Here is a 27,840-nt window from a genome sequence, read left to right as displayed (position 1 = left end):
AACAAAACTTTTGTGAGAACTATCATAAAAGGAATTTTTATTGTTAAAGAAACAATCTGCAGTTTTTGTATATATTATTTTCAGCAGATAGGTTTGGTGAAGTAAAAACTTTATGAGGAAATTTGTTTTGGATTGAGAAATTACACAGAAAGGTACATAGTCTGTACGGATACCAATTCACCCTGCGAGTCATTCCTGATATGAAGCCAACGGTTCCTCTTGTGAGGTTGCAGGCTTCAAAATGACTCCCCAGAGGTTTTGATGTTGTTTATTTACTTACATCTTGTTTATTTTATTTCTTGTTTATTTACTATTCCATCAATTTATAAGAATTCTCTTCTGAAATGTTAGTTAAAGGGGTTGTCCGAGAGTTGTGAAAAAAAAGTAGAGGTGGCCGGAGGGGGCTGCTTAAAAAAATAAAGATCTACTTACCTTCCGGGGCCCTCCGGTGTCCCGCACTGCTATCGCTCCGGTCCGGGTGCCATGTAAACAAACATGGCCGCCGGAGCAGTGCTGGATTCAGCTTCCGGCCGGCGCAACAGAAAGTCTTAAAATCATTTGCACCACAACTGTGTAAGAGGAACTTTTACATGTTTCTTAAAGGGAACCTGTAACCAGAGGGCTCTTTTTCACTGGTGACAGGTTCTAATAGACACTGCACAGTATAATACAGGCAGTCCCTGGGTTACATGCAAGATAGGGTCCAAAGGTTTGTTCTTTAGTTGAATTTGTATGTAAGTCGAAACTGTATATTTTATAATTGTAGAGCCAGACAAAAAATTTTTTTTGCTCCAGTGACAATCAGAGTTTCAAAATTTTTTGTTGTAATGGGACCAAGAATTATCAATAAAGCTTCATTGCAGACACCTTACAGCTGATTATTGAAGTCTGGGACTAAAGTAAAGCTTCCAGGGAGCTTCACCAGAGGTCACAGTGGGCAGAGGGGTCTGTCTTTAACTAGTGTAGTCTGTAAGTCTGGTGTCCTTAAGTAGGGAACTGTCTGTATAGCTATTATGTTATAATCAAATCTCTCCATTACTTGGTTGTAAATTTTAACTGGCCCCCTGCCAGCTTGCGCAGACAAGTCCCAGGGGTTGTGCTTTCCAAATCAAAAAAGGGCCTGTCTGGACAGTTCCGTGGCAGCTCCGTGTAATGTATTTATGTAGGCAGCCAGCCTGCACCCATCTTTCCCAAGGTCCTGAATTTTAAAATAGTTTTTTTGAGCAAAACCAATGGCTCAGGGATCAAACAAGATATGTTTCTGCATCAGTGTAGCTACAGCATTCTCAAAGTATGATTGGTTCACAATGCATAGTTTCTATTCCTTTAAAATGACTCCAAATATTTTTTTTTCCATGAAATTAAAATTTACTTTATTATTTTACACACAATCTTAAAAATAAATCTGAATCAATGTGTCTTCCCTAACACATCAAAAATAAATCAACGCAACTAATTGTCATGAATTGTACCTTCACGGTAGATTATAATATACAGAAATTCATTGAATCAATTAAAGTGAATGAAGAACTAGACAGCACATAGACTGAGGTCATAACGTAAAGTGCTTATTTTCCGTTAAAGGTGAAGTTGTCCACACCGCTCTTCTCATTTTGAGACCGGATTCTGGATGTCTTGTACAAAATCAAACTGACGATGGCAAGAGCAAAACCCAACAAGGCAGCAATGATGATTCCAACAATGAGTCCTGTCAGTGTCCCCTGAAGCTGATTTACTTCAGATGCACCTATGAGCAGATGATTTTATTATTATTATTATTTTATATGATTTTATGCATACAAATGTACAAAAGACAGAAAACTAGACTGAAATGAAAGGAGAACCCTGGTCATGAGGGCTCACAATCTATATCTGAGGGTAGGTGGAGGCATGAGGTGAGGGAGCAGAGCAGTGGGGTTAGTGTGTGTGTTGTAGGCAATCCTAAACAGATAGGCTATGTTTGAAGATTTAGAAAGCCATCCAGATCACATAACTTTAGCATACAGGAGACCATTTGAAGAAATGTTTGGTGGAGCCCTCTTGGTCATATGATATATGTATATCTTGTGGTTGATAAACACTAATTCTCAACAGGACACAACAATGCCAACCAATAACTAGACAAGTCATGTTACTTATGGCTAACATAAACATTGGTTTCTACTGGACCCCAACAACTAATAACCTTCCGTGTTTTGGCACACCCCTACTGTCCTCACATGTCTACAGTTTGCGGACACTTTGAGGCTATTTGAATAAATATTTTGAGGAACCAAATATTTGGAGGAACCTACCATATGTAGGAAGTGATTCCTGACTTGTAGAGGCTATAATATTCATGCAGCCCAGGGCCCATGGCAGCCTTAATCCACCCTTGGTCAGACCCCCACTAATCTGATGACCTAGATCAGTACCAAAATTGGCCACAGATTCAGGGAACCCTTTTATTCAAATATATATGGTGTTACTTTAAAAAAAGTCATTTTATAGTGATTGTTACATAAATCTACAGTCAGATCTGATCTGAACAGGTTATAAATTTACTCACCACTTGCTTGACCTGCACTTATGGCTGTTGTTTCTAAAAAAAAAAATAGGAAATTAATAGACAGATCATACAACAATTTTTGAAATATAATAAAATACTATTGATATGATCTCAATGAGATGAATATTGCAGAAGAACCATGTGAACTGATCATGCATTTTGTGCCATTCCTCCTAATGGATACACTGGCATGTGGGTGTTATAATTCTCCTTGTCAATAAGGTATGTCCTTTAAATAAATAATGAACAATGTTAAAGACACTTGAGAATTCGACAAAAGGAATGGTAATTCTATTCACCTTTTTCATTAAAATTAGACTTGTGACATGACATGGAACAACAACGACTGTCTTTCGGTTGTTGTTCTTCATCAGTGCTGAGCAGGGAACTGGAATATGAAGGTCCTATGTGTCTTCACACACAAGGAGACATATTCCACACACTGACTACATTAAAGAAAAGGCTTCAGATTCATAGGCTGTTACAGTGTGCAAGGAGCACTTCCCTCTTACAAGATGTAAACACAATGGTGACCTGTTAAGACAGTCTCCCCTCTGCATTCCATGATGGACACTCACTTCTGCCGGCAAACAAATCGTGAGGAGAGAGAAGCTACAAGCTACAGGCCGATACGTTCTTTATCTGGGGAGGTGGAGGCACATCAGATCTCATAGTGTAAGAAAGGATATGTAGCAGAGCTGACAGTGTGTAATATCTCATGGATTCCATCATCTATCATCTGTATCATATCTCTTTCTATGTATCAGCTGCTAGTACACTATTCAAAAGGTAAATAAAAATATACATACTTCTACCCTGATAATCTCACCACCTTTTCAGCTCACAGAACTAGAGAGATCATAATGGGGCACATTTACTAAGGGTCTGAATCACGTTTTTCATAATTTTTCCCATTTGCGCCAAATTGCCCCAAGACGGCGCCGGCTTTCACGCTGCAGAAATCGGGGGGGGGGGGGGTCAGAAAAGCAGCGGAATTTTTAAAAAAAATTGTGTCGCAAAAATAGCACTCACTTACACCGAGACGTAGGAGGTGAATTCCAGCAGACTTCAGTGCAGCAGCGACACCTGGTGGACATCGGGCACACGACTTTAGTGAATACCGGCAGAACCCGAATCAGTGTCAAAGAACGCGCCGCTGGATCGCGAATGGACCGGGTAAGTAAATGTGCCCCAATGTGTCTGCTTAGAGAGTCCCCACCCACACTCTGGAATTTTACACTGGCTATGAGTGAGTTATAGGAGCTAAAACAGCAATAAAAGTAGTAAGTAAAATTGCAAAGTAAGGGGTTAAAAAAGATCTTTATTGTGTAAACATGACTAGTGGATTGAAATTCGATAATCTTCCATTAATGGGAAATCCCCTTTAATGCATAAAGTGGCAGGATGTATGCTATTCCTGGCACTCCATCTATAAGTGAAAATGGAACTTGTCTGAGTTGCTGGGGTTCCCATTCTCGTGGTAGTGGAGGCAGCAGGACAATTTGTTATCCCCTATATTGTAGATGTGGAATGACTTGCGAAGTAGATATAAGCCCTTAAAAATGGTCCATATATGTACAATGGTGTTGGTTTAATGTCAAGGAGCAAGCACTTTTCATGTTGACCTTTGTGTTATAATCCATGTGAATAGCCAGAAACACAGACAGACCCTCTTACCTGTATCTCTAGTATATATAGGGCCAGAAGACACAGTAACACTTTCTGTAGTTCCATCAGTCGTGGCAGCTTTTGCTGCTCTCCTCCTTCTAACTGATGGGGGAGTAGTGAGAGCCGCATTACAGTCCTGTTTGTGCAGAAAAAATGTGCATTATTGCTGAATTGGGCAAACTAAAATGTTATTTTTTATGTTAGGCTCATCAAGCTGTTTTGAATATATTCTTAATAATACTGAAAATCTTCTTTTATCCCTTAATCATGTCAAATGGCATGAGTCATCTTTTCCTCAATCTCAATCTCCTCTCCTTCTCACTCATTGCCTTCCCCCTCCCTCAGCCTCTCTCCTGCAACCCCCCACCCCCTCCCCGGTTACAGCAATTCTTGTTTGACCTGCCCCCTTCTCCCCTGGGTCTCACCACACACTGCTGGCAGGGAGCAGGTAATGTTAAAGAAACAATTAAAAATCACTGAAGTAATGCAGATGCACCACAAAGGAAATGTTTATATGAACATGCCAGAGGCTATTGGAACTGGTCGTCATGTAAAAATGATCTTCCTAGTGACAGGTTCTCTTTATGGGTGAATTCAGTTTTGTTCGGTTTTCTAAGAATTTATATAGCCATAACTTTTTATTTTAAGTCAATGGAGGCATTTTTTTATTTTGTTGGATATATAACATATTTTAGAGGAATGTCTATAATTTATTGACTACATTTATAGCCTCTTTCCAGGAGGGATTAAAAAAACACCAATTTTGACACTTTTTTACATGGTATATTTAGCATTTTTCACTGTTGAATATGATAAAGTATTATAATTTGGTGTTTCAGTATACAATTACAGTATTTTTCGGGCTATAAGGCGCACCAGAGTATAAGGCACACCATCAATAAATGCCTGCTAAAACGTCTAGGTTCATATATAAGGCGCACCGGACTATAAGGCGCACCTGATTATAAGGATGAATGACCAGCAGGTGGCAGACCTGTGCACAGTTCAAGGCAGCTGTTCACGGTTCAACGGTTCATATACAAGGCGCACTGGACTATAAGGCGCACCTTTGAGTTCACAGAAAATCAAAGGATTTTTTGTGCACCTTATAGTCCGAAAAATACGGTATTTGAAAAGAAAATTGTTTTCATGCTGTCGTGCTTCGAGAGCAAAAAAGTTTTCTATCTTTCCATCATTTGAGCTGGTTGAGGGCTTGTTTTTTTACACGACATTGAAGGAAACCTACCATCAGGAATGTACCTATTCAGGTAGATCTAAGGTAGGTTCCTAGTAACCTTTTAAACCATAATCTAGCATTCCCTAATCGTATAATACTTTCTAAACTAGTATGCACTTTATCTTACTAATATGCTAATTTTCAGTAGAGGCTCCTGGGAAACGGAGTAGCCTCTATAGGCTGTTGGAACAAAGGCTTAAGCAGAGGCTTAAGTTTAATCATTAATTCCAGATGGGATTCATTTTGACAAATGGCAGACAATCTAAATTATGTAATACAGCATAGAAAATATCAGTTATTTCTTACAGTTACATCTTTTTGACTTGTACTTTTTAAACTTTATATATGATACAACCTACCTGTTGCAGCTTGGCACAAGTATCCGGCTGGCAAAGCCTTGTGGCACAGTGGAGGTAGATAGTAGAAGTTGGCTGACCACTGTGTTGCAAGAAACGGAAGGTCTCAAACATGAACTGGGCTGTTTTTCCAACACCGTTGGACAATATGTTAGTCCTGCTTGTCACACTACACCTAAGGTGAGACAGAGCAATATTAATGTGTGGTCCTCCAATACTTTTCGCAGTTCATAGTTCCTTATCAGCAAATTCTGTAAAAGACACTTTGCATTTGTTTGATTCCATCAAACGATGGAATCCAAATTTGGCAAGCTAAAAGGAAATCCTGCAGTACAAGCTAACATGCTTTTTTCGTTGCAGACCTGCAGCAAGCTACAAGGAAATTCTGCAGTACAAGCTAACATGCTTATTTTCATTGCAGACCTGCAGCAATGGTCAATTAACACTGCATATTTTTGCTGCAGCTTGTAGATCTTAGTGGATTAGTCACTGGTTTAAGGGAAACTGTCATCAGCAATTGACCTAATAAACCACTACCACACTATTGTCAAGCAGTGTAACACCTTCTAGTTAATGTTTTTTTTTCATGGCCCAGGGTGATGGCACCATTCAGAAAATCAACTCTGATGTGAGCTGTAAATTGGTTGTATAAAGTCAAGGAGGAGGAGAGTTTAACAATGAAGTCAAAGTTGGGGGCTCCGAACCCCTCCTCCTCTGTGATTGACATCATGCATCGGACTTCAGGAGATCTGGTTTGTGATGTCTCAGGACCATCAAATACAATGAAGGTGCTTTCTGGGGTAGAGAGAGCTTGACTTGACGGTGTTAAAATCTCCGCCTCCTTGACTTTATACAACCAATTTACATCTCACTTTAAAGTTTTTTCTCAATCTTTCCATCACACTGAGTCATGAATGAGACATAATCTGGAAGGTGTTGCCTGCTTGACAACATACTAGTAGTGGTTTATTAGGTCGATTTCTGCTGACAGGTTCCCTTTAATCTATACCTTACCTGTGGCATGTGCAGTATATCACATGGAAACCCAACATTAACGGGGTTGACTAGGCTCGAAAATAATAAAAAAATGTTATTCTCCGTCCCCAGACTTTTAGAGCCACGATGATGTGTTGGTGGTCACCTCCACATTTCTCAGTCCCCTAGGGGTTCTCCAGGCTCATTAAAGGATCCATATATACATACCCTGATAACAGAGAGAACTTGCTTGCAGGTTCAGTTGTTACCAGGGGTGATGGAGTAGCAAAACATTCATCCAAATGGACATTGAAGCTAAAAAAGAAGGGGGAAATTTTTTTACATTATGCGACTTAAAGAGCACCTTGGTAGATCTCCAATGTTTTTGTAAATATTTTATTGCATTGTAGTATTTTTTCTTATTATTCTGTGCTATACTATTCCTCTATAATTCCTTATATAAATGTATCAAATATCAGTTGGGTGGGGTGCAATAAAACACTATTTTTGGAGACGACAGTTCCCTTCAGTTCAGGGTAGGGGTATGACAGCTACTAGTGGTGCTGTCTCAGCTAATGAGCTGATAGTATCTTCAGCACATAGTAGTAAGGCAGTTTCTCTTAACACCAACCACCCCCTGACATAGTGGACTGTCACTGGCCAGTAATAGGTATTAGAAGTTTACTGATCTCAACTCCATAGTTTCTATTCTAGTTTTGATCTTTTCCTGAAGAATTCCCTTTTACTTTATCTTAGAAGGCCCTTTCACCACTGTGTCTCCCATTTTTAAATGTTCTCATCTCAAAACAAACAAAAAATTGTGGTCATGCTTAAAGGTCAACAGCTGCAGAGAAGAAATGGTCGGGTGCAAAGGCCAAGTATGACAGATGCGCAGTTCAATGATGTCTTTTATTAAAGTAAAAGGTGGTGGACAATGGGGGTCATTTACTAAGGGCCCGATTCGCGTTTTCCCGACGTGTTACCCGAATATTTCCGATTTGCGCCGATTGTACCTGAATTGCCCCGGGATTTTGGCGCACGCGATCGGATTGTGGCGCATCGGCGCTGGCTTGCACGAGACGGAAATGGGGGGGCGTGGCAGAACGAAAACCCGACGTATTCGGAAAAACCGCCGCATTTAAAAACCGAAAATGTGTCGCTTGGGAAGCGCTTACCTTCACCTGGTCCAGCTCGGTGTATTCCGGCGCGTTCAGATGATTTTCAGCGCAGCAGCGCCACCTGGTGGACGGCGGAGGAACTACCTTCATAAATCCCGTCCGGACCCGAATCCTGTTCAGAGAACGCGCCGCTGGATCGCGAATGGGCCGGGTAAGTAAATCTGCCCCAATGTGTTTTTCGGGAATGCACCATTCCCTTTGTCAGATCCAAGTCACAACGCTTTAAAGTGGATCATCAGCCGAATCTTTGCGTCGTAAATGTTAAACGCTTGTACCTAAAGTCATCTCGGAGAGGAAGTGGTTGTGAGTTCCCGTGTTGGTACGGGGGTAAAAATTTAATTGTTCTTTTGATGCTGTATATTACGACTTTACGACTCAAAGACTCTGCCGATGATCCACTTTGAAGCATTGTGACTTGAACCTGAAGAAGGGAACAGAGCGTTCCCAAAGTGCATTGTCCACCACCTTTTACTTTACTTTACGTACCTGGTCTTTTCAATCTACCAATTCTTCACTGTTTCATCCAAGCAAAAGTATGGACACAATAAGACACTGCAAGTTCACCAATGTTAATTATTTTCTAATATAACACATTTCTCTTTATATGTACTAATACTCTTTAGATTCATGTGTTATTTCTATTGCGCTGTGTATATCGCTACACTTATTCTGAATTGTGCAGAGACACAGCCCCTTCATTCTCAGGATTGGCATCCAGAGGTTGGAGTCCAATCTACCATATGCCATAGCTTTAAAAGACAGAAAAACAGCATATATCCCATACAACATCTTATCAATATGGTCCAATATAGTTTATTAAAGTACAAACCACAAAGTATCTTACTTGGCAGTGAGGTTGGTGGCAGTCACTTGAACATATACATTCTTTTTCAGCGGAAGAGCACTGCCGTTAGATTGCAATGGAATGGTGAAATTTACATCCTGTACAAGATTACATTGATTTAATTAATGGAAATACTTTCAGACTAAAAGAGCTTTTGTTGACAAGAGTTTTTGTCATTTGATTTATGTTATGGAAGGTCATTACTTGCTTAAAGAATATCTGTCACCGGGAATGTCACCAGGAGTAGTCTGTGCTATTCTGCCATTAAAAGTACATTTGTCAGCATTCTGTATTATTTCAGTCACTTTATAAAACTTTATTTCACATTACCTGGCTCCCTGTGTCTCAGTCTCCTCATGTATTGAGGGTGGTGTGTAGGAGAGGATGAAAGCATTAAAAAGACAGAGACACAGTTCGCAGCAGCTTTGCACCCCCCTGGACTCATCACATGCTGCTGGCAGGGAGCCAGGTAATGGGAAATAAAGTTTTATAAGGTAGTGGTAGTATTCAGAACGTAGTCAAAGGCATTTTTAAAAATCCCAAAGTCCCAAAGGTTCATATTTACCATAACCTGTCACCAGCTAAAGATGACATTCCTGGTGACAGGTTCGCGTTAAAGGAGATACTTACGGAGAATATCTGCATACTCAAAGTGCTGATGAAGGTACCATTATTTGTGTTGATAGCAACATTTGCTGAAGACCTGCAAAGAAAGTAGTAATTCTGTCATTAGCCCCGCACTTCACTTGAATTCACCAGAACTAGATCCTTTTCACCATCTCAAATTTATTACTTTCTATAAGCCCTTGCAGTCGATGCCCTTTTTCCTTTTTGTGTTTCTGTTCATTACTCCAGTTTAAAAAGCTATAACTTTACATTTTTCCATGTACAGGGCAATATGAGGGCTTGTTTTCTGCACAACAAATTATACCTCCTAATTTCTGAATATGCGCTGAATATGCCAATGGAGAGGGGGAGGTGTGAATAGCGCTCATCCCCCCGGCGCCAATGTATGCCCGCTGTGCTATGGGCGTACGGTGGGCATACATCGTGTGAATGCAGCCTAAGTTTATGGATTTTCCTGCTTAATAAACATTTACTCAGTACAAGTCAGTTCATTGATGCAGCTCAAAAAAGCATACTCACGTCAGCAGCTGAGTGTTGTTGAGCATGTACTGTAGCGGGTAGTGGCAGGAGAAATTATAATTCAAGTTAGTGCTATAGGTAATCAGTGATGAGTCTGTGATCAGAGGGGTGTTCACAAAGCCTGAGATGACCACTGTTTGGACGTTGGAGAAAGACTGGAAAAACCCAGTTCCAACGCTATTCTCAATCTGCCAAAAAATGAAAAGGATGAAATGTTGACATTTTCTAGATAAAAAAATCATTCAAGTTTTAATTTAGGAAATTTAGGAAACCCACCATGAGGTATCTATCGTCACAAGTAGATCTGATGGTAGACTCCTCCTGACTGTCTCTGCCCTAATCTGTAATTTAATAATCCTGGAACCCAATCTAAACTTTATTTAGTAATATGTTAATTAACTGCAGAGGCTACTGGGGCGTGTACTAGCCTGGCCGGGCACTGGGAGCTAAGGCTACTCCACGCCCCAGTAGCCTATGTAGTTCATTTACATATTAATAAATAAAGTTTTTAACAAATTAGGTTAGGTTCCAGGAATTTTAAAATTACAAATTAGGGCAGAGGCAGACAGGAGGAATCCTCTAGTAGATTCCTCATGGTAGGTTTCCTTTAAGTACAAATACAACATAGTTTTAAAAGAAATCTACCATCAAAATCCAAACCTGGGACACTTACTCATAGATCCAGACAATGTGACTGTGGTAATCTTCTTATATGTGTAGCCTGTTATAAAGGCGCTCTGGGGGTGCTTCCATAGCCCCTCTATGTTCTGTAGATTCGTACACTGTTACTCTGTACAGGAGCATTTCCCTCCTCCCATTACAGCAGGCAGAGGGAGGGAAAATGCCAAAGCAACAGAGGTAGGGTGATACAGTCTGTAAAGCCAGATCACAGAGGGGCTAGGGTAGCCCTCAGGCTTAGTAACATAATTTTAAAAGTTGATTTTAGAAGATTACCACTGTCACTGTGCTTGGATCTATGAGTAAGTGTCCCTGGATTATCGTGATGGATTTTGATTGTAGATTTCCTTTAAGGGATGAGAAGTTTTAGATAATGAAATTGGTTGTTACCCAAAGTTTTATTGAAGATAAATTAGTAGGTGAAGCAGGAGATGCTAAATATGTCATAATATGTTTTTAGTACTTACTGTAATGCTGTTCCCGCAGGCATTTTCTGTGGTATCATTAATTGGGAAGACAAATTTTATGATTGGTGGATCAAATGAAGTATCCAGTATTCCTAGGCAACTATTTTTGCTTTGTTGTCCATTGAGAGCCAAGCTGTTCGGATCAAACTCAGCATACTGGACCGGACACACATTGATGGTCAACGAAATTGATGAAGGACCACAATCTACTGTTATATCAGCATCCACTGAAAGAATAATTTGATTAAGGTGATTTTCCATATACTGTCTATAAGGTAGAAAGCACAAAAACAGATAAATATGATTGGTGCCTCGTCTATCAATAGTTTTAGCCAATTTTATTGTGGGTATCTAAAATGTGCATCAATTGCTATGCAATTTTATAGGAGTAAACTAAGTTGATTAATGGTGTAAAATAAAATTGGTGCTTCCAGAAGTCAATCACTGCTGGGAGCAGCTAAAAGGGTTTTTAGTAGCGTTTTAACCAGTTAAAGACCATCCAATGTATATTAAACAGTGGGTGTTCCGGGTCACTAAAGCCCTTGCCATAGCATATTAACAGCGCAGGCTTTAGGCAGCTGCATGGGACTTAGGGGAGAAGATAGAAGTGATATTTACTACCTCTGTATTCTCAAATTTATTATACCCAGCGCTGTGCAGAGAATAGAGGCAGTGCTGGTGATAAAAAAAGCGATCGCTGAGATAACGGTGCTTAGAGACAGTGATGAAAAGTAACATTTAAAAATGAAGTTCCCATAGGTCTATCATAATCTTTGAGGAACATAAAGTAAAAAAAAAAAAAGAAAAAGGAATAAAAAACATTTAAAAATATACCCCAAAAATGTGTTTGCCCCGCCAGTTACTAACACCACCCAGTTATCCTAAAACACACTTGTGATATATCAAAATTTGCCTAAACAATGTCAAACAATAGTAAATTATCTGTTTTAGGGTGATACTTATTTACACTTTAAAAAATATATTTTTACTATTTTAAAAGCTTATAAGCCTAAAATATTGTTTAAAAGTAAATTTTTTTAATAAGACTCTTGTATTTCTCCCCCTACACACAAACAATTGCTGCAAAATCCAAGTAGTGTCTAGATGCCTTCTTACATCAAAAAAAACATTGATGGTTATGTTATAATATAGAGTGGCTTCTCTTACATCCCTTCCTCATCCAATCCCTTCCTTTCCTTGGTTGAACTTGATGGTGTTTTTTGTCAACCGTATAAACTATGTAACACATCAACATCATAATAGTGGTGAACAGAGGTTTATATCAAGTGGATTTATAGGAGGAAGCATAACAAACCTGGGTAGCGATAATAAACGGATGAGCAGTTTAACGTGGCCTCAATGCATTGTTGTCCGGCTAAACCGAGGATGAGAACAATTAGTGTAATCATTATGCCTGCAAGGAAAAAAATATATTCTGGTAAATACTACAGAATTATGTATTTTATTAACAACAATACAAGCAGTCCCCTACTTAAGGACACCCGACTTACAGATGACCCCTAGTTACAGATGGACCCCTCTGCCCCCTGTGACCTTGTGGTGTAGCTCTCTGGATGTTACTTTAGTCCCAGACTGCAATGATCTGCTGAAAGTGTCTGTAATGAAGCTTTAATGATCATCCTTGGTCCCATTACAGCAAATATTTTGAAAATCCAATTGAACCTATCTATATGTATGTAACCTGGGGATTCCCTATATATTTGTCTTTAATTAATGGAGCACAACAAATAAACAAAGGAAAATTTTTAAAAAAGTCCAACTTATATATTATTGATCATGTATCCATACAATTTGCGATTACTGTTAGATAATGGGGGAAATCCTCAAATGATAATAGCAAAAATGACACATTCTATCTATTGTAGTTGTTAAAAATTATATCAAATTCAATATACATAAAAAATCCTCAATAACAAATTTTAGATCCAACCCAAGGCTAGGTAACTCGTGGCCATAAATATGAGACGCCCACCATTGTGCTGTATGGGGCACAGGGGTAATCCATTCCTTACCACTAGCCCTGGATGAACATCAAAGTAGCTTTTTGACAACTACTGTATTCCATGGCGTTCCTTCTCACTAAAGATGTACTGAGGAGTAGGAATGGGATTCTTAGGTAACCCAAAAAACCAAATGGTAAAACTCTCAATATCGAGGCCACAAGCGATCTAGTGATGGATAGGCAATAGATTTTGTTATTGTGTATGATAATAATGTTTTTGAACCAAACGTTAAGAAGTACAGGCAGTCCCTGGGTTACATACAAGATAGGGTCTGTAGGTTTGTTCTTAAGTTGAATTTGTATGTAAGTCGGAACTGTATATTTTATCATTGTAATCCCAGACAGAACGTTTTTGGTCTCTGTGACAATTGGATTTAAAAAATGTTGGGTTGTCATAAGAACCAGGATTAATAATAAAGCTTCATTACAGACACCTGTGATAACTGTTACAGCTGATCATTGTAGCCTAGGACTAAAGTAGAATAAATTACTAATATCCAGAGGTCCGTTTGTAACTAGGGGTCGTATGTAAGTCGAGTGTTCTTAAGTATATATATATATAAAGTATGTGGCACATGTATGTAGCAGTGCTTAAAACAAGACACATAATAAGACAATAAAATAACAATAAGAACACTCCATAAAATGATGCAAAAACTCAAACAAATGTGCAGTGCATGTTGTATCACATATTATTCCACACTTTATATAAGCAATATAGCAGTCTTACCTACAGGGGACCCTTGGTTTATGCTTGAGACAATTGCCAGGCAGAGGCTTTTATACTATGAGGCTGGGAAACTGATATTTTGGGAAAAGAATGGACACATGACTACAGGGCTGAGAGTGGTATAAATTTCATTGTTCTGGAGTATCCCATCACAGATACAATGGTCAATACTTAGGTAAACAATATCTGTTTCTCGCCAGGTATTTAGGACATGATGTATGATACAGTATGAGGTGGGAGAGTGTTTCTTACTCCCCTACAACTATAGCGTAAATAGAAAAACTGTGGTATCTTTTGCATCATAAATTGGATATATTTACAGAAATTATAGCCAGCAACAACCAGGAACGGGGAACATGATAAATTCCTCCTGGCAGAATCTTGGTAATACATACAGTTTCAAAATACTATTTAGGTTTTTGTGACGAAAACTACTAGTCTATGGTCTTGGGTCACGCCAACATAGCACAAAGGATTATCACCCTATAGTAGAAGCCCATGAAGTATTATTCCCTTCTCCATCTAGAGATTAGTGATTTATAATATTATTATAATAGTTCTTCAAATGACACTTTTTAATGAATATTTTTTAGTCTTATTAGAATTTTAGAACTCTGAAAGGATGTCACATCTTATTCTACGTTAAAATGTATTACATTTTGAACTGTGCCAAAAGGAATTTTTTATTTTTTCTATTGAATATAATAAAGAAGACATGAGTAATGGATTGGTTTCAGACATCTCTATTTAAAGCGTTCTTCTCATGAACAAAACCATGACATTTTATTTGCAGAGCTTTAAAGATTTTTCTTTAGAAATCTTAGTGTCTGTAGTCTTTCGTCTTGTTTGCCAGCAAATCTTCATCGTTCTGGTACTTGTATGTGTTTGCGAGTGTGGAAAACCATGAATAGATAGGAAACTTATACATTTTATTTTATATTGTATTTTTATTTAACCATTTGCCAATTATTTATTGACATTTATTCCTCTGCAGTCTGGGGCCTAAGTTGAATCTACTCAGAATGTGGTGGAAATGTAGAGAATTGCAGAATATCAAAGGGTTATCATAGGGTTACTAGCAGGGCATTACTGGAGGGGGTGCATAGGGTGCAGTCACAAACAGGTTAAAGAGGCTTAGGGATCCCAAAAGTTGTTATTTTCCCATATGAGAAGACAAGTACCATAAACCATACATTGTAGTCAGGGGCCTGGCACAGACCTTGCACTGGGGCCCATCAGCTTCAAGTTACACCACTGGTTATTAGATATGTAGAGCAGCTGTAACAAAACTCATACCTCAAATCAGGGGCGTAACCTAAGGGGGTGCAGAGGTTGCGGTCGCAACCGAGCCCATGAGGTTTAGGAGGCCCATAGGGTATCAATTTCCCATATGAGAATACTATTACTATAAACCATACCTTATAGTCGGGGGCCTTGCACAGACTTTGCACTGGGGCCCATCAGCTTCTAGTTACGCCACTGTCACAAATCCATTCAGCGATTGCAGGTAGGGTTTGCTTTTCCTTACACAAACTTTTCTACTGCTTACAAGTGCTGCATGCTCTGTCTACCCAGATTCAGGTCTCCCAATTAGACATGCAGTCCTCTGTAATTGTTAATATGTTACCCTGCAAGAGTTTTCACTTGTATACTTTATGGACAAGTGCTGTATATGTGTCACACAACTTGAATGGCTGGGGGCTGCGGTGGCTGTGAGTTGTGGGAAGGGTCGAACTGACCCACCGGAGGACCAGTGGATCCTACGGTGGGCCCCAATACCTCCGCTATGGCAGGGGCCTCCATCCCCATCTAAAGGCCCAGACAGCAGGGTCACATTGGCCCACTGTGAGCACCCGATACCTCCAGTACGGAAGAGGCCTCAATTCCCATCTGAGGGCCCTGCCACCAGGGTCGGACTGGCCCACGGTGTAACGGAGATAGTTGCACTGCCGTGACACTGCACGTGCGACACAGCTGTTTCTTTTGCAGGCACGCGCCGCAATGTGACCCCTGATGCGCGGGAGCGTGATGATGTACTCACTCTGCCATGCGTCTTGTCCTTGTCAGTCCCTATGTAGCAGAGAGAAGAAAAGCGGAGGACGCAGGAGCAGTGATAAGTTTTATTATTTTCAACTACCTGACTAAATATTTTATAAGGGGACCCATTGCAGAACTATATATAGTAAGGGACCTCTATAGTTAGGGACTACATACAATAAGGGACCCCATTGCAGGAATATATATATTTTTTAATTAGAGGGGCCACTAGAGGACTATATATAATAATGGGACCGGTTGCAGGAATATATATATAATTAATGGCCACTAGGGGACTATATGCAATATAATCAGGGGGCACTGGAGGACTATATATAATAATGGGGGTGGGCATTGCACATATATACAGGATAGAAGTAGTAGTACTGTGCTGTACCCATATAGCTAGTAGTGTAGATTTGTTCTGTGTTAGCCATGGAGAGCAGAAGAAGAGTGAAGAAATCAGGCGATACCTTTTTGAGGCTAACTGAGTATATTTGATGGTGAGCTTTCGAGAATACTAGTTCTCTTCGTCAGACATGATGTTATACATGAAACAGAAAATTTACAGCATTTTATACACACTAAACAGTGATCATCAAAGGATATTAAAAAAAACCTCTAAAACAACAGATTGATAAAAACAGGACATCTTATTTACAACAGGATGGCAATAAAAACTTTAAAAACCTATGAGGCGAGACACATGAGCCCTGTCTCCTATCTGCTTGTGGCCTGCAGGTCAGAGGTAGGAGGTCATGAAGCTGCATGAATGTTAAGACCACTTTGTAAGGTGTTGAATCGCCTCATTAATTTATACTCCCATTCTTTCCTTTCCCTCTGTCTTAAAATGTCCCATTAAAATAGTAATCTTTAAGTCTTCCATAGTGTGGCCCTCTCTGGAGAAATGTGCAGCCACTGGGAGATCTGTCCTTTTATTTTTAATATCAGATTGGTGCCAGTTCGTGCACTGATGGAGTCCCTGGAATGTTTTCCCAACATAAAGGCCTGTGGTTGGACACTGTTATCACAAGGTAGACCACATTAGAAGACCTGCAGGAAAAGGTCCCATTGATCTGATGTACCTACTGTAATTGAGGTACCGGTACGTGTGCACCCGTGTGAATGTGCTGGCACGTTTTACACCTGCTTTGCAGGGAGGTTGAGGTACCATTTTCTGATGGAGGTCTCAGGGCAATCCGGACAACAAGTTGTTTTAAGGTTTGGAGTAGTAGTACTGTGCTGTGTCCATATATACAGGATAGGAGTAGTAGTACTGAGCTGTGTCCATATATAAAGGATAGGAGTAGTAGTACTGTGTACATATATACAGGATAGGAGTAGTAGTACTGTGCCGATATATACATGATAGGAGTAGTAGTACTGTGCAGTGTCCATATATAAAGGATAGGAGTAGTAGTTCTGTGCCAATATATATAGGATACGATTAGTAATACTGTGCTGTGCCAATATAAACCCGAATAGGAGTATTAATTAGGACTTTTATATCAAATATTTGATAAGAGAAGCAGTAAATATAATTAAGGAGAGCATTATATAAATTATAATTACCGTATATAGTCGAGTATAAGCCGACCCAAGTATAAGCTGAGGCCCCTAATTTTACCACAAAAACCTGGGAAAACCTATTGACTCGAGTATAAGCCGAGGGTGGGAAATGCATTGGTCACACCCTCCCCATTATATAGCCTGCCAGACCCTGCCCCATAGTATATAGCCATCACCTGCCTCCCAGTATATAGCCTGCCAGCCCATATCCCCCTGTATATAGCCAGCCCCCTGCCCCTGTATATAGCCAGCAGCAGGGGAAGCCGGAAAGGTGAGTTTTGATATATTTTTACTCGAATATAAGCCGAGTTTTTGTGCTGAAAAACTAAGCTTATACTCGAGTATATATGGTAATAAGTAGGAGCACTGTAAGACTGTATAGATGAAATGATTAATTGGAAATCATATAATATCATGTAATATATTAAAGGGAATGATGCCCAATTTAATTTACCGTATAAACTCGAGAATAGGCCGACCAGAGTATAACCCGAGACCCCTAATTTTAATACAAAAAACTGGGAAAATCTATTGACTCGAGTATAAGCCAAGGGTGGGAAATGCAGCCTGCCCAGCCCCCTGGAGTATACAGCCTGCCCAGCCCCCTGGAATATACAGCCTGCCCAGCCCCCTGGAATATACAGCCTGCCCAGCCCCCTGGAGTAAACAGCCTGCCCTGCCCCCTGGAGTATACAGCCTGCAAAAAAAAAAAACAGTGTACTCACCTTCCAACTCCCCCCGGCAGGTCCTCTTCAATCAACCGATGCTCTGGTATATTCTCCGTGTCCCCGTGCCAATGATTGAAGAGGACCTGCCGGGGGGGGGGGGGGTTGGGGGGGGGGACATCGGAAGGTGAGTACATGTTTTTTTTATTGACTCATGTATAAGCCGAGTTATGGTTTTTCAGCACATTTTTTGTGCTGAAAAACTCGGCTTATACTCGAGTATATACGGTATTAGGTGTATCATATTATTTACTCAAGGCATGTGTATTTTAATATACTGAGGAGTCGCAATGTAATATTTGGTTTATGGAGAGGGCACTGTATGGTTTTTGTTATGGGGGTATATTTGATATTTGTGGGGGGCACAGTGTGGTGAGTTGTGTTGTGAGTGGTAAATATTATTTAGGAGCACAGAGTGGGACATTGTTATCCAGGTGACATTATGCTGTAGTGACGGTGATATTTTTAGTTGCACAGTGTGGAGATGTGCCACACACAGATGAAGGTATCTGGTGGAACATTCTCCTTTGATATGAAAAAAAGGGAGAAGTCGTCCTGCAGTTCAGTTGCCAAAGGAGAAGACGTGTGACATGTGAGGTACTGTCTAAATTTCTGAGTCTAATAACTGTAATTACTGACTAACTACCTAGACTATATTTCTATAATGTCAGTGGCCTGTCTTATGTGTTGCAGAGAATGTGAAGGGTTATAGTTAGTTATTCTTATTGGTAAGTTAGTGCTAAGCACTGACACTTACATCCCTAACCAAAGCCCGGCCACCAGCAGAAAGCTGGGGGAAACGAGGGCTAATTTTTATAACATCCCTAATATTTATGCCCTGGCATATAATCACCAATGCAGCCACTGTGAAAAATAGGAAATATTTCTAGGTAGTAGTATGGTGGGCCCCCAGAATCAATTTCTCTGGTAGGCCCCTGGCACCTCGGTCCGACGCTGCCTCGTGGATGCTCCCACCTTTTCTTATAGCTTATATTATACTGAACTCCTAATATTCTGTTGAAGATGGGCATTCACCCGCATAGTCTGGTCTATGGTGCTCAAATGGTCTCCTCCAGATGTTCTGTCCCGTTTTACAAGATTTTTGGGACAGAATACTTATGACCATGTGATATTTCAGTTTTTCTTGTTTAATAAATTAGCAAAAATATCTACTTTTCTGGGGGGGGGGGGGGGTTCTGTCAAGATGGGGGCAGAGTGCACATTAATGAGCAAATAAAAGAACTTTTTTGATCTTACCAATTGGCTGCAATGAAACAAGGAGTGAAGAATGTAAGGATTTGTTCTTAAGTTGAAAAGATATATTTTGTAAGTTTAATTCTAGACAAAATGTATCTTTGTCCCTGGAATAATTGTATTTGGGTTGTTATGGGAAGAAAAATTAACAATAAAGCACGGTGGCGGAGTGGGTAGCACCTCTGCCTTGCAGCGCTGGGGTCCTGGGTTCGAATCCCACCCAGGTCAACATCTGCAAAGAGTTTGTATGTTCTCCCCGTGTTTGCGTGGGTTTCCTCCGGGTACTCCGGTTTCCTCCCACACTACAAAACATACTGTTAGGTTGTTTAGATTGTGAGCCCCATGGGGACAGGGACCAATTTGACATGCTTTGTGCAGCGCTGCATAACCTGTGTGCGCTATATAAATAAAGAATTATTATTGTAGATAACTCCTAGAGCCTCGGGCAAAATGTTACCAGAGTTCTGTCTAACTAGTTATCTGTATACCACCAGTATTATGACAACAGAACAAGAGCGATGTAATTGATATATATTCAGGTCCATTTAATGGGCCCCTTTAGAAAACCTGCATATGTCCACAGTTTAGCATCTTGTGTGAACATGTGAAGAACAAAGCATGACAAAGACAAGTTATTTAGCAATGTTCAAGCTATACTTTATTGCACAATGAATCATATACAATTTACACACAAGTACAACATTTCAAAGCTTTATTCACAATCAGTACACTACAGTATTTGGGCTTACACTATTGTAGGCAATCATTATGATTTATATATAATTATATGTTGTGTGCACTTTTTTATATCCTGGAGCAGAACAAAGACGCTCTAGGCCCACATTCCTATGATGGCAGCAATGATAAGACCAAAAGCAAGTCCGGAGTGGCTTCTTGTCATCTGGCTCATGCCTGTATTCAACAAAAACAAAGAAAAAAGATCTATTAATAAAATTAAATAGGCTTTCCTGGTGATGTTGTATACCATCTCCCTGTTATATCACTATAATCCCCCATGATATAGTTGGAACATAACTAAAGACATTGTGAATGTAGCCATAACTTCTGCACTCTTTTGCCTTCGGTACTCCTTTTTTTTTCAAAAATTCTTAAATAAATATATATGTATGTAAAATTGGTTCAAAGAAAATAAGTATCTGGTTTCATCCCTATAACACCACTATTGTCTTTTGTGTAGTACTGCAGCTTGTAATGACTTATGTAAATGGAGCTGGGCATTCATCGCTTGGCCAAAACTGGTGCTGTATCTGTAGGGCTCCTTACACACTAATGTATGCTATGCCCGGGCTGGGACCTCCTTCCTCATAGGAAGACATCATGGGGAGATATGCTGTCTGGCCGTTCTTATGGCGAAAGATAGAGCATGCTATATTTTCTGGCAATGACATGGTACGGTGACGGTACCGTGCACTATGCACTTCTATAGAATCCATATGCTAGCTGCCGTTTATACAGCTAGCATACAGCCGCCATGTATGGTCATGTGCAAGGGGACTAACAGCTTTTAGCCAAATTTACATTGAAACAAACCTTTACTCTTTGATTAGACTGAATAATTCACTAGAAATATTTCAACTTTCCCATTGAATTGTGAAATACTACATATCTTTAGTATGTTTCTCACTCTGAAATTACACTACTTATTTTAAAGGGGTTGTCCAAGATTAGGAGACTGGTGACCTATCTTAGGTCGTTAACCTATCTCAGCTAATATCAGGTGCTGTAGCTTCTGGAACTGTGCAATATAGTGGTCGCACCAGGGTACTGCAACTCAACCCTCATTCAATTTACATATACACAATCCATTTATTAAATAATTAAATCTGTTGTGTGAATTTTAGATAATGCAAAAAGCAATTTTGGTAATTAGCAATTCCTAATCTACCTATACAGAAAAATTGTGTATATGAAAACATAAATAGAAGAATGCTTACCGCCACTGCTTACACCCGATCCTACACCCGATCCACCTAAAAAATAGTACAAAATCAATGTCATATAATCATTTAGCAAACAAACACCTTCTTAGTACCACAGGTAAATGTAATACTAAAATCTGTATCTCTAAAAGGGCAAGAGATATATTTTTATATTGAATGTGATGTAGTTGGTAGAACCAGTAAATAAGCAGAACGAACAGAGAGTTAGGGTAACTTTTAATGAGAAACTTCTTTATCCAAATGTATCAAAGTTCTTAAGAGGGATTAAAGGCTTCTTTGCCAAGTAGGAGGACAGTGGTATTACTGGTACCAATAGAAGTGGGGGACTTCTATGGGTCCATATAGGAACACAATGCTTACCTCCACCAGAACCACTGGACCCTTGACTAATCTCTCCTGCAATAGAGTTGAAAATCAATGTCATATGGTATGTTATTATACAGATACCCACCTCCATCTTAAAAATAGACATAGAAAATTTACCTGAGACATAGAGGGGTCCAGATGAAATCATCACTGGTTCTGCATCAGCATTAGCCTCTCTCCTTTTTCGGAAGGATGAGCATCTCTTCAAAAAAAAGGATTAGTAAAACTATTAATAGTTTGCCATTTTGTTAAAAAACAGAAAAAAGGTAAGTAGTCAAAAAGGGCAAGAAATTGAAAGAGAAGATGGAAATGCATTTCAAGGGCTCTAGAAGTGGAAATTTGAGGTCAAGATTGAGGTCAAGGGATCACATACAATATATTTTCAGGCTTAACTTCAGCCATTCGGTGATAAATATGTGAGCAGTGATTCCTTAAAGGAAATCAACCACATGGATTCAGTGGTTTTAACCCAAGAATACTCAAATGCTGATGTGTGCCCGCTGAAATAGGATCCATTCTTCATTTATATGTTAATGGCTTATTTTTCAAGAAAAAGGACTTTTAAAAATATACAAATTAGTCACAGGGGCTCCTTTGTACATCACAGAAGCCCCTTCTGACTCCACCGGCTGCTAATTATTCATGGTGCTTTTAGCGTTTAGGTCAACCTCTTCCGTCCCACTGCCACAGAGTTGGTGACACCAGCCAAAGCCAGAAGGGACTAAAGCGGTTCCTGTTTCAGGAGGCACAGCATGTTTATATACTTGGGTTAAAAACACTTAATCCATGTGGTTGATTTTCTTTAAATGGGTTGTACTGAGTTAGCAAGTTATCAGAGAGGTTTCGACTGGCTGGATCTGGAATGATCACAGCAACGCAAGATTTTTTCTCCGGATTATTGGGGGGGCACAGCAAAATCCGTTCTCTCCAGTCATAGAATCGGAGTCTGCGAAATTGCCAAGCACTTCACTCAGCTATCTCCGGCACTAACATTCACTTTTAAGTGAAGACCAGAGATAGCCAAGCACTTTGCTGTGCAAATGGACGCATACTAGACCCTCCATTCCATCCATCAGTGAGACCCTCACAGACCCTCTGTTTTTATGATCGGCTGGGATCAAAGCAGTCGGACCCTCACCGCTCAGCTTGTTATACCCTTTGCTGTGGATAGGGGAAAAGTTATTTGGTAACTTTACTTCAACTTTACTTTGATGCCAAAATCAAATTTGGAATCATTGGACAATATACAATATATATATATTATCCCTAATTGGTTATTATTTCATTGATTCCTTTTTAATCTGCCACAAAGCAGATTTATAATTTACTTACAGGGCAGTTTTCAGGCAGACACAGGCTGACCATGCAGTGCAGGTATATTGACGATGTTTTCTGACCATTGTGCTGCATAAAGCGGAAAGAATCAAAACTGAACTTGGCAGAAGTGCTCTTCCCATTCATAATAATGGTAGTCCTGTTTTGTACATCACAGCTGTAAGAAATCAGGATGGATATAGAGGTAAGATTAGGTAAAGCCTCCAAGACATTAGGCAATCCAGGGTTTTTTGTTACATTTTTTTGCTGGAAGTAAAAATAAAAGGATTACTTTACCCTGTGAAGAAGGCGTAGCTATCATTTCCAACACTTGTGACAATAGGGCTGGGTGTGGCAAAGCATCGATCAAGATTAACATAGTAGCTAAAGATAAAGAAAACAAGTTCTATGAGAAGTGCAAGTGCAGCATTGCGTTATTACAGAAAGTGTTTGTTTACTCTAAAATCACATCTAACAAAATGTGGTTTTACACAATATATTTATGTAAATAAATGCAAGATAATTGATAAATATTCCAGAATCGTGGCAAGAGACAAATCTACGCTGGATTACACTTGTTTTAAATTTTTGCTATGTTGTTTAGCAGTCAGACGGAGGACGTCATTGTTAGATAGTTCTGTATAAATGTTATTTAATGAGAACTCCTGCACTAACCCAATCCATATGGGAAATAATCAGCTAAATTATGTCAGACCAACTGTTTTCCAGTGACTACATGCATTCCTAACACATTACTTAGTAATTTAGTAGAGATTAGAAAACCTATTTATTGAATCAAAGATTTGGTATAAAACCAATAAATTTACAACCAATCAAGTCTGAATTTTTTTTGGATTTACTTCAAATAAAACCATTGTTAGTTCAATTGTCCAAATGTTTTATAAAAAGTTTAATATCTCATTTTTTCTAATTTTCTACAACATTTTTTTAATCGGGCTTAGGGTAAGCATTGGGGTAAGGGTTAACTATACCTTGTAGCGGTGTTGTTAATGGTTACTTTAACATATATTTTTTTCTTCAGTTCGTAGGTTGTGCCATTCACAGTCGTTTCATTGGTGAAGTTTTCATCCTTTAAAATAGTAAATTGTATGAAACCGGGAGCGTCACATTATTTTACTGTTCCATCTATACTTTATACCATTATAAACAAATAGTAAAATCATGAAATAATGCTAGAAAACAATAAATAAAATCAGAAAATTACCACCAAAAATTTTGCTAGAAATTATGCGTCCCCACACGTACCGTGAAAATCTGCATACGCAGTGTACTGATGAAGCTACCATTGTTATTGTTGATGGCCACTGATCCAAATGAACTATGGAAAAGCAAAAGATGCCAGTAAAATATTACACCAAAATTTAAAAACATTTCTTTTATGGATCCTATTCCGGGTTTATCACAAGCAAACTTAATATGTCCAAGTAAACTTGAAACCAAAGCATGTTGAGGCTAAAAAAATGTAATGAAATCTGTTGTCCCCGACCCCCACTAATACATTAGATAGTTTCAAATTATTACTTATTAATGAAAGTTTAGTATTCTCCAAAATATTATCTTGGCATACTCATGCTCCCAAGATTCCATTTCCATGACTATTGGTCTACATTGAGGGCATATGCGGATATATGTTCCTTCAAACCAATGAACAGGTGTTTTGAAGGGGAAATTTTAATTTGGAAAATTGAAGCATTTGGGAAGAGACAAAAAGGCTCTAAAGCAATGGAAAACAAATGTAACACAATTCATGCCTCTTCCTCGCCTTTAGTTTAAACTCCTTAGGCCAGAAGGGAAACATGGAGCTGTAGAACCCCAATGCTTTACCAGGTCTTCCAACTTTTTAGAGTCCTGGACTCTTTGTATGGGAAGGAGACATTTTTATAAGATCATCCTAGGCTCCTGGGCTCCGAGAGCAGGCACAAACTCTGCCCCCCCTTAACTTATGCCCCTACCTTTGCCATCCGTTACATACACAATCCGGTATAGTGATTGAGAATCAACAGCGACTTTTCTTATACTCACGTTAGCAATTCAGTGTTGTTCAAAAGGTACTGAAGTGGGTAGTGGCACGAAAAATTATAGTACAAGTTTGTACTGTAAGACACAATTCCCATTTCTGACAATGGTAAGGAATCTACAAATCCTGAGATGGTGACTGCTTGGACATTGGAATATTGATTGAAAAACCCTTGTCCAACATCATTTGTAATCTGTAAAAGAGAGGGTATATTGTTATTTTATACAGATTCTTAACTCTGTGAGTCTTTTTCATATGTCCAGTATGACTTAAAAGGGATTTCCAAAAACAGCAACCTAACAGCTATCCACAGAATAAGTGGAAAGGGATTGATCAGTGGGGGGGGGGGGGGGTCCCTACTACTTTTATTCCCACCAGTGGAGTATGTTCACTGCTTTTAAATATAAAGTCTATAGCAATGTAATAGCAATAGTAGAGTAATGTATAGTGTGTATACAAGGTTGAATTGTGTATACTAAGGTTGCATTCCGTAGGGGTAGAAAAGAACCCCTGCTTTGTGATCAGTAGTGCTCTCGCTGCTATTTTGGGAACCCCTTCAAGATAATAGTATGCACATTTGTGGAAAATAAAATATCAGCACTGCTAACATCTGATCCTGGGAATAAAAGGGTAAAATTTTAATACGATATATATGGTACTCACTTCAATGAAGTTTCCACAAACATTACTACTTGAATCATCAAGCTTCAGGGTAAACCTCAATACTGGGGGATTTGTAGAGTTATCCATGAGACCTGAACATGCAGAGGTGTTGTGTTTTCCATTGAGGGAAAGTTCCACGGGATCAAAATTGGCATAATACACCGGGCAGACATTTATGGCCAGCTGCATGTCTGTTGGACCGCATACTACCTCTATATCACTGTTTACTGAAAAATAATAAAATTGATGGTTAATATAATATTCAGTCCACATCAGCAGCTAAAACAATAGGATTCTTCTTACCTGGTAGTCGGTTATATTCTGTGGGACATGACAGAGCAAAACAAGCCTTCAGGAAGCATGAGGATATCAGCAAGACAATGCCAAGGCACATCTTAAAAATTCTGGGAATACAAATTATACCCATAAATTCAATCAGCCTACATAAAGAGGGGATGAGTTATTCCAAAAACTATCAATAAACACAGAGAGATTCATCAGGAACCTGATGTTGACTGATCTATAGAATTCACCCATATGATGCAAAAAATGTTCTACATTTGTAATAATTTGGTATCTGATATGCATTTTTTTCTTCCATGAGAGACAAAACTTTGTGTACATTTTCCTCTGGGAGAATTTAATAAGACGCATTATTGTAATTTTCACTAAACAGAAACAGTCCCCTAAAAATCCCAAAAATATTTTCTTGATATATTAGTATATTTTACCATAAACATATAATATTGTAAACTACATTTAATACAAATATTAATACAATGTAGATAAAATTGCTTACCAGGACAGGCAATGCGTGCTAAACCTCTGCTCTATCTTCAGTAAGAATCTGCAGCTTTGGTGCTCAAAAATATTTATAAGACACATTAGAAGGATAAAAAGTGTGAGATTGTACACAAATATGTAACGACAGACAAGTGTCCAGCTGAAATTTCATCTTTTCTTTGTGTTTTATTTTTTTTTTTACAGGACAAAAGAGCGAATCATATTTCAACAAGAAAAAAAATCTTCACAGATCATCAGCTAAATATGTAATAGGAATGTACAGGGATCAGCCATAACATTAAGACCAGCAGATTAATATTTATTATCTGGTGACAATGGCAACTGGCAGGGGGTGGAATATTTTAGGCAAGAAGTAAGCAACCTCTTTTTTAAGTTTTCAAAGCAGGAATAAGGTAGAAACATAAGAATCTGAGCAACTCTAAAGTAATCTACCATCAAAATCAAACATAGATAAACCATGATAGTGAGCCACAAGCCCTCTGTGCTGTAGCTTCACAGCTGTTACACTGTCTCTCCTCTCCCTCTGCCAGATGTAATCTCACACAGTGAGAGGGGGAAGATATAGAGTTGAATGGAGATACTGTACACACATTCATGTTCTCCGTTGAACCCAAGGTGCGGGTCACAAAGGTCGGATCCGCATTTATCATCTATCTTTGGAGAGATGATGAGCAATTGATGTCTGCAGGAAAATTTGCCCATTCTGCATATTTATAACAAGATTATCTAGAACAACATGAAGGAATCTGTCATCAGGATTGTCATTTTTAGCTGGTGCAGATTTAAAAAATGCCTTTGTCAGCATTTGGATTCATTTCAGTAGTTTATATTAGTTTACAGCATGCGCCAAGTCCCAGGCAGGGCTGCATCTGCTATGAGGCGAGATGAAAACCTTGCCTCAGGCTGCAGAATGCAGAGCCCGTTGGGGAGTGGTATTATTTCCAAACATATGGTGGGCGATTCGGGCGCCCTTTAGCACCCTACTCGTCCACCAGGTTGATCCATTGCACCCATTGTCTTTTTAAGACGGGTGCGATAGATATGCCGAGCGACGCAGCGTCTTTCCGGCTGTTTGCATCGCTCCATACTATGCAGTGACACAGGTGGCGGGTGATGACGTTACGCGGCCTGTGTAACTGCCCGGAGCCACGGCTGGAAAGTCGGGAGAAGACATGTGCTGCGCGGCGTGGGAGCAAATGGACTGTAAGTAAGTATAAGTTTTATGTTTACTGGCAAGGGTAAGGGGTCTGGGGGAATTC

The 27,840-nt window shown here is 39.3% G+C and overlaps 2 protein-coding genes across 2 annotated transcripts; both read right to left on the bottom strand.

Moving 5' to 3' along the window:
• Positions 1-1,462: 1,462 nt before the first annotated feature.
• Positions 1,463-13,860, bottom strand: LOC140065658 (zona pellucida-like domain-containing protein 1). The gene is made up of 11 exons (XM_072113237.1): positions 13,851-13,860; positions 12,413-12,511; positions 11,098-11,324; positions 9,953-10,140; positions 9,437-9,509; positions 8,807-8,904; positions 7,013-7,099; positions 5,813-5,984; positions 4,226-4,352; positions 2,549-2,581; positions 1,463-1,747 (listed from the first exon to the last, which is right to left on the bottom strand). The coding sequence occupies exons 2-11, from the start codon at positions 12,504-12,506 to the stop codon at positions 1,569-1,571; spliced, it is 1,278 nt and encodes a 425-aa protein (XP_071969338.1). The 5' UTR covers positions 12,507-12,511; positions 13,851-13,860; the 3' UTR covers positions 1,463-1,568.
• A 6,270-nt stretch (positions 13,861-20,130) lies between these two features.
• Positions 20,131-26,631, bottom strand: LOC140065657 (zona pellucida-like domain-containing protein 1). The gene is made up of 12 exons (XM_072113235.1): positions 26,577-26,631; positions 26,081-26,181; positions 25,778-26,004; positions 25,120-25,307; positions 24,343-24,415; positions 24,069-24,166; positions 23,374-23,460; positions 23,095-23,254; positions 21,880-21,964; positions 21,757-21,792; positions 21,391-21,426; positions 20,131-20,347 (listed from the first exon to the last, which is right to left on the bottom strand). The coding sequence occupies exons 2-12, from the start codon at positions 26,169-26,171 to the stop codon at positions 20,268-20,270; spliced, it is 1,161 nt and encodes a 386-aa protein (XP_071969336.1). The 5' UTR covers positions 26,172-26,181; positions 26,577-26,631; the 3' UTR covers positions 20,131-20,267.
• Positions 26,632-27,840: the final 1,209 nt, after the last annotated feature.

The sequence above is a fragment of the Engystomops pustulosus genome, chromosome 6 (assembly GCF_040894005.1).
Source record: "Engystomops pustulosus chromosome 6, aEngPut4.maternal, whole genome shotgun sequence".
Classification (NCBI taxonomy): Eukaryota; Metazoa; Chordata; class Amphibia; order Anura; family Leptodactylidae; genus Engystomops; species Engystomops pustulosus.
The sequence above is the reverse complement of the archived record's forward strand: the minus strand, read 5'-3'. Positions and strand labels throughout refer to the sequence as shown.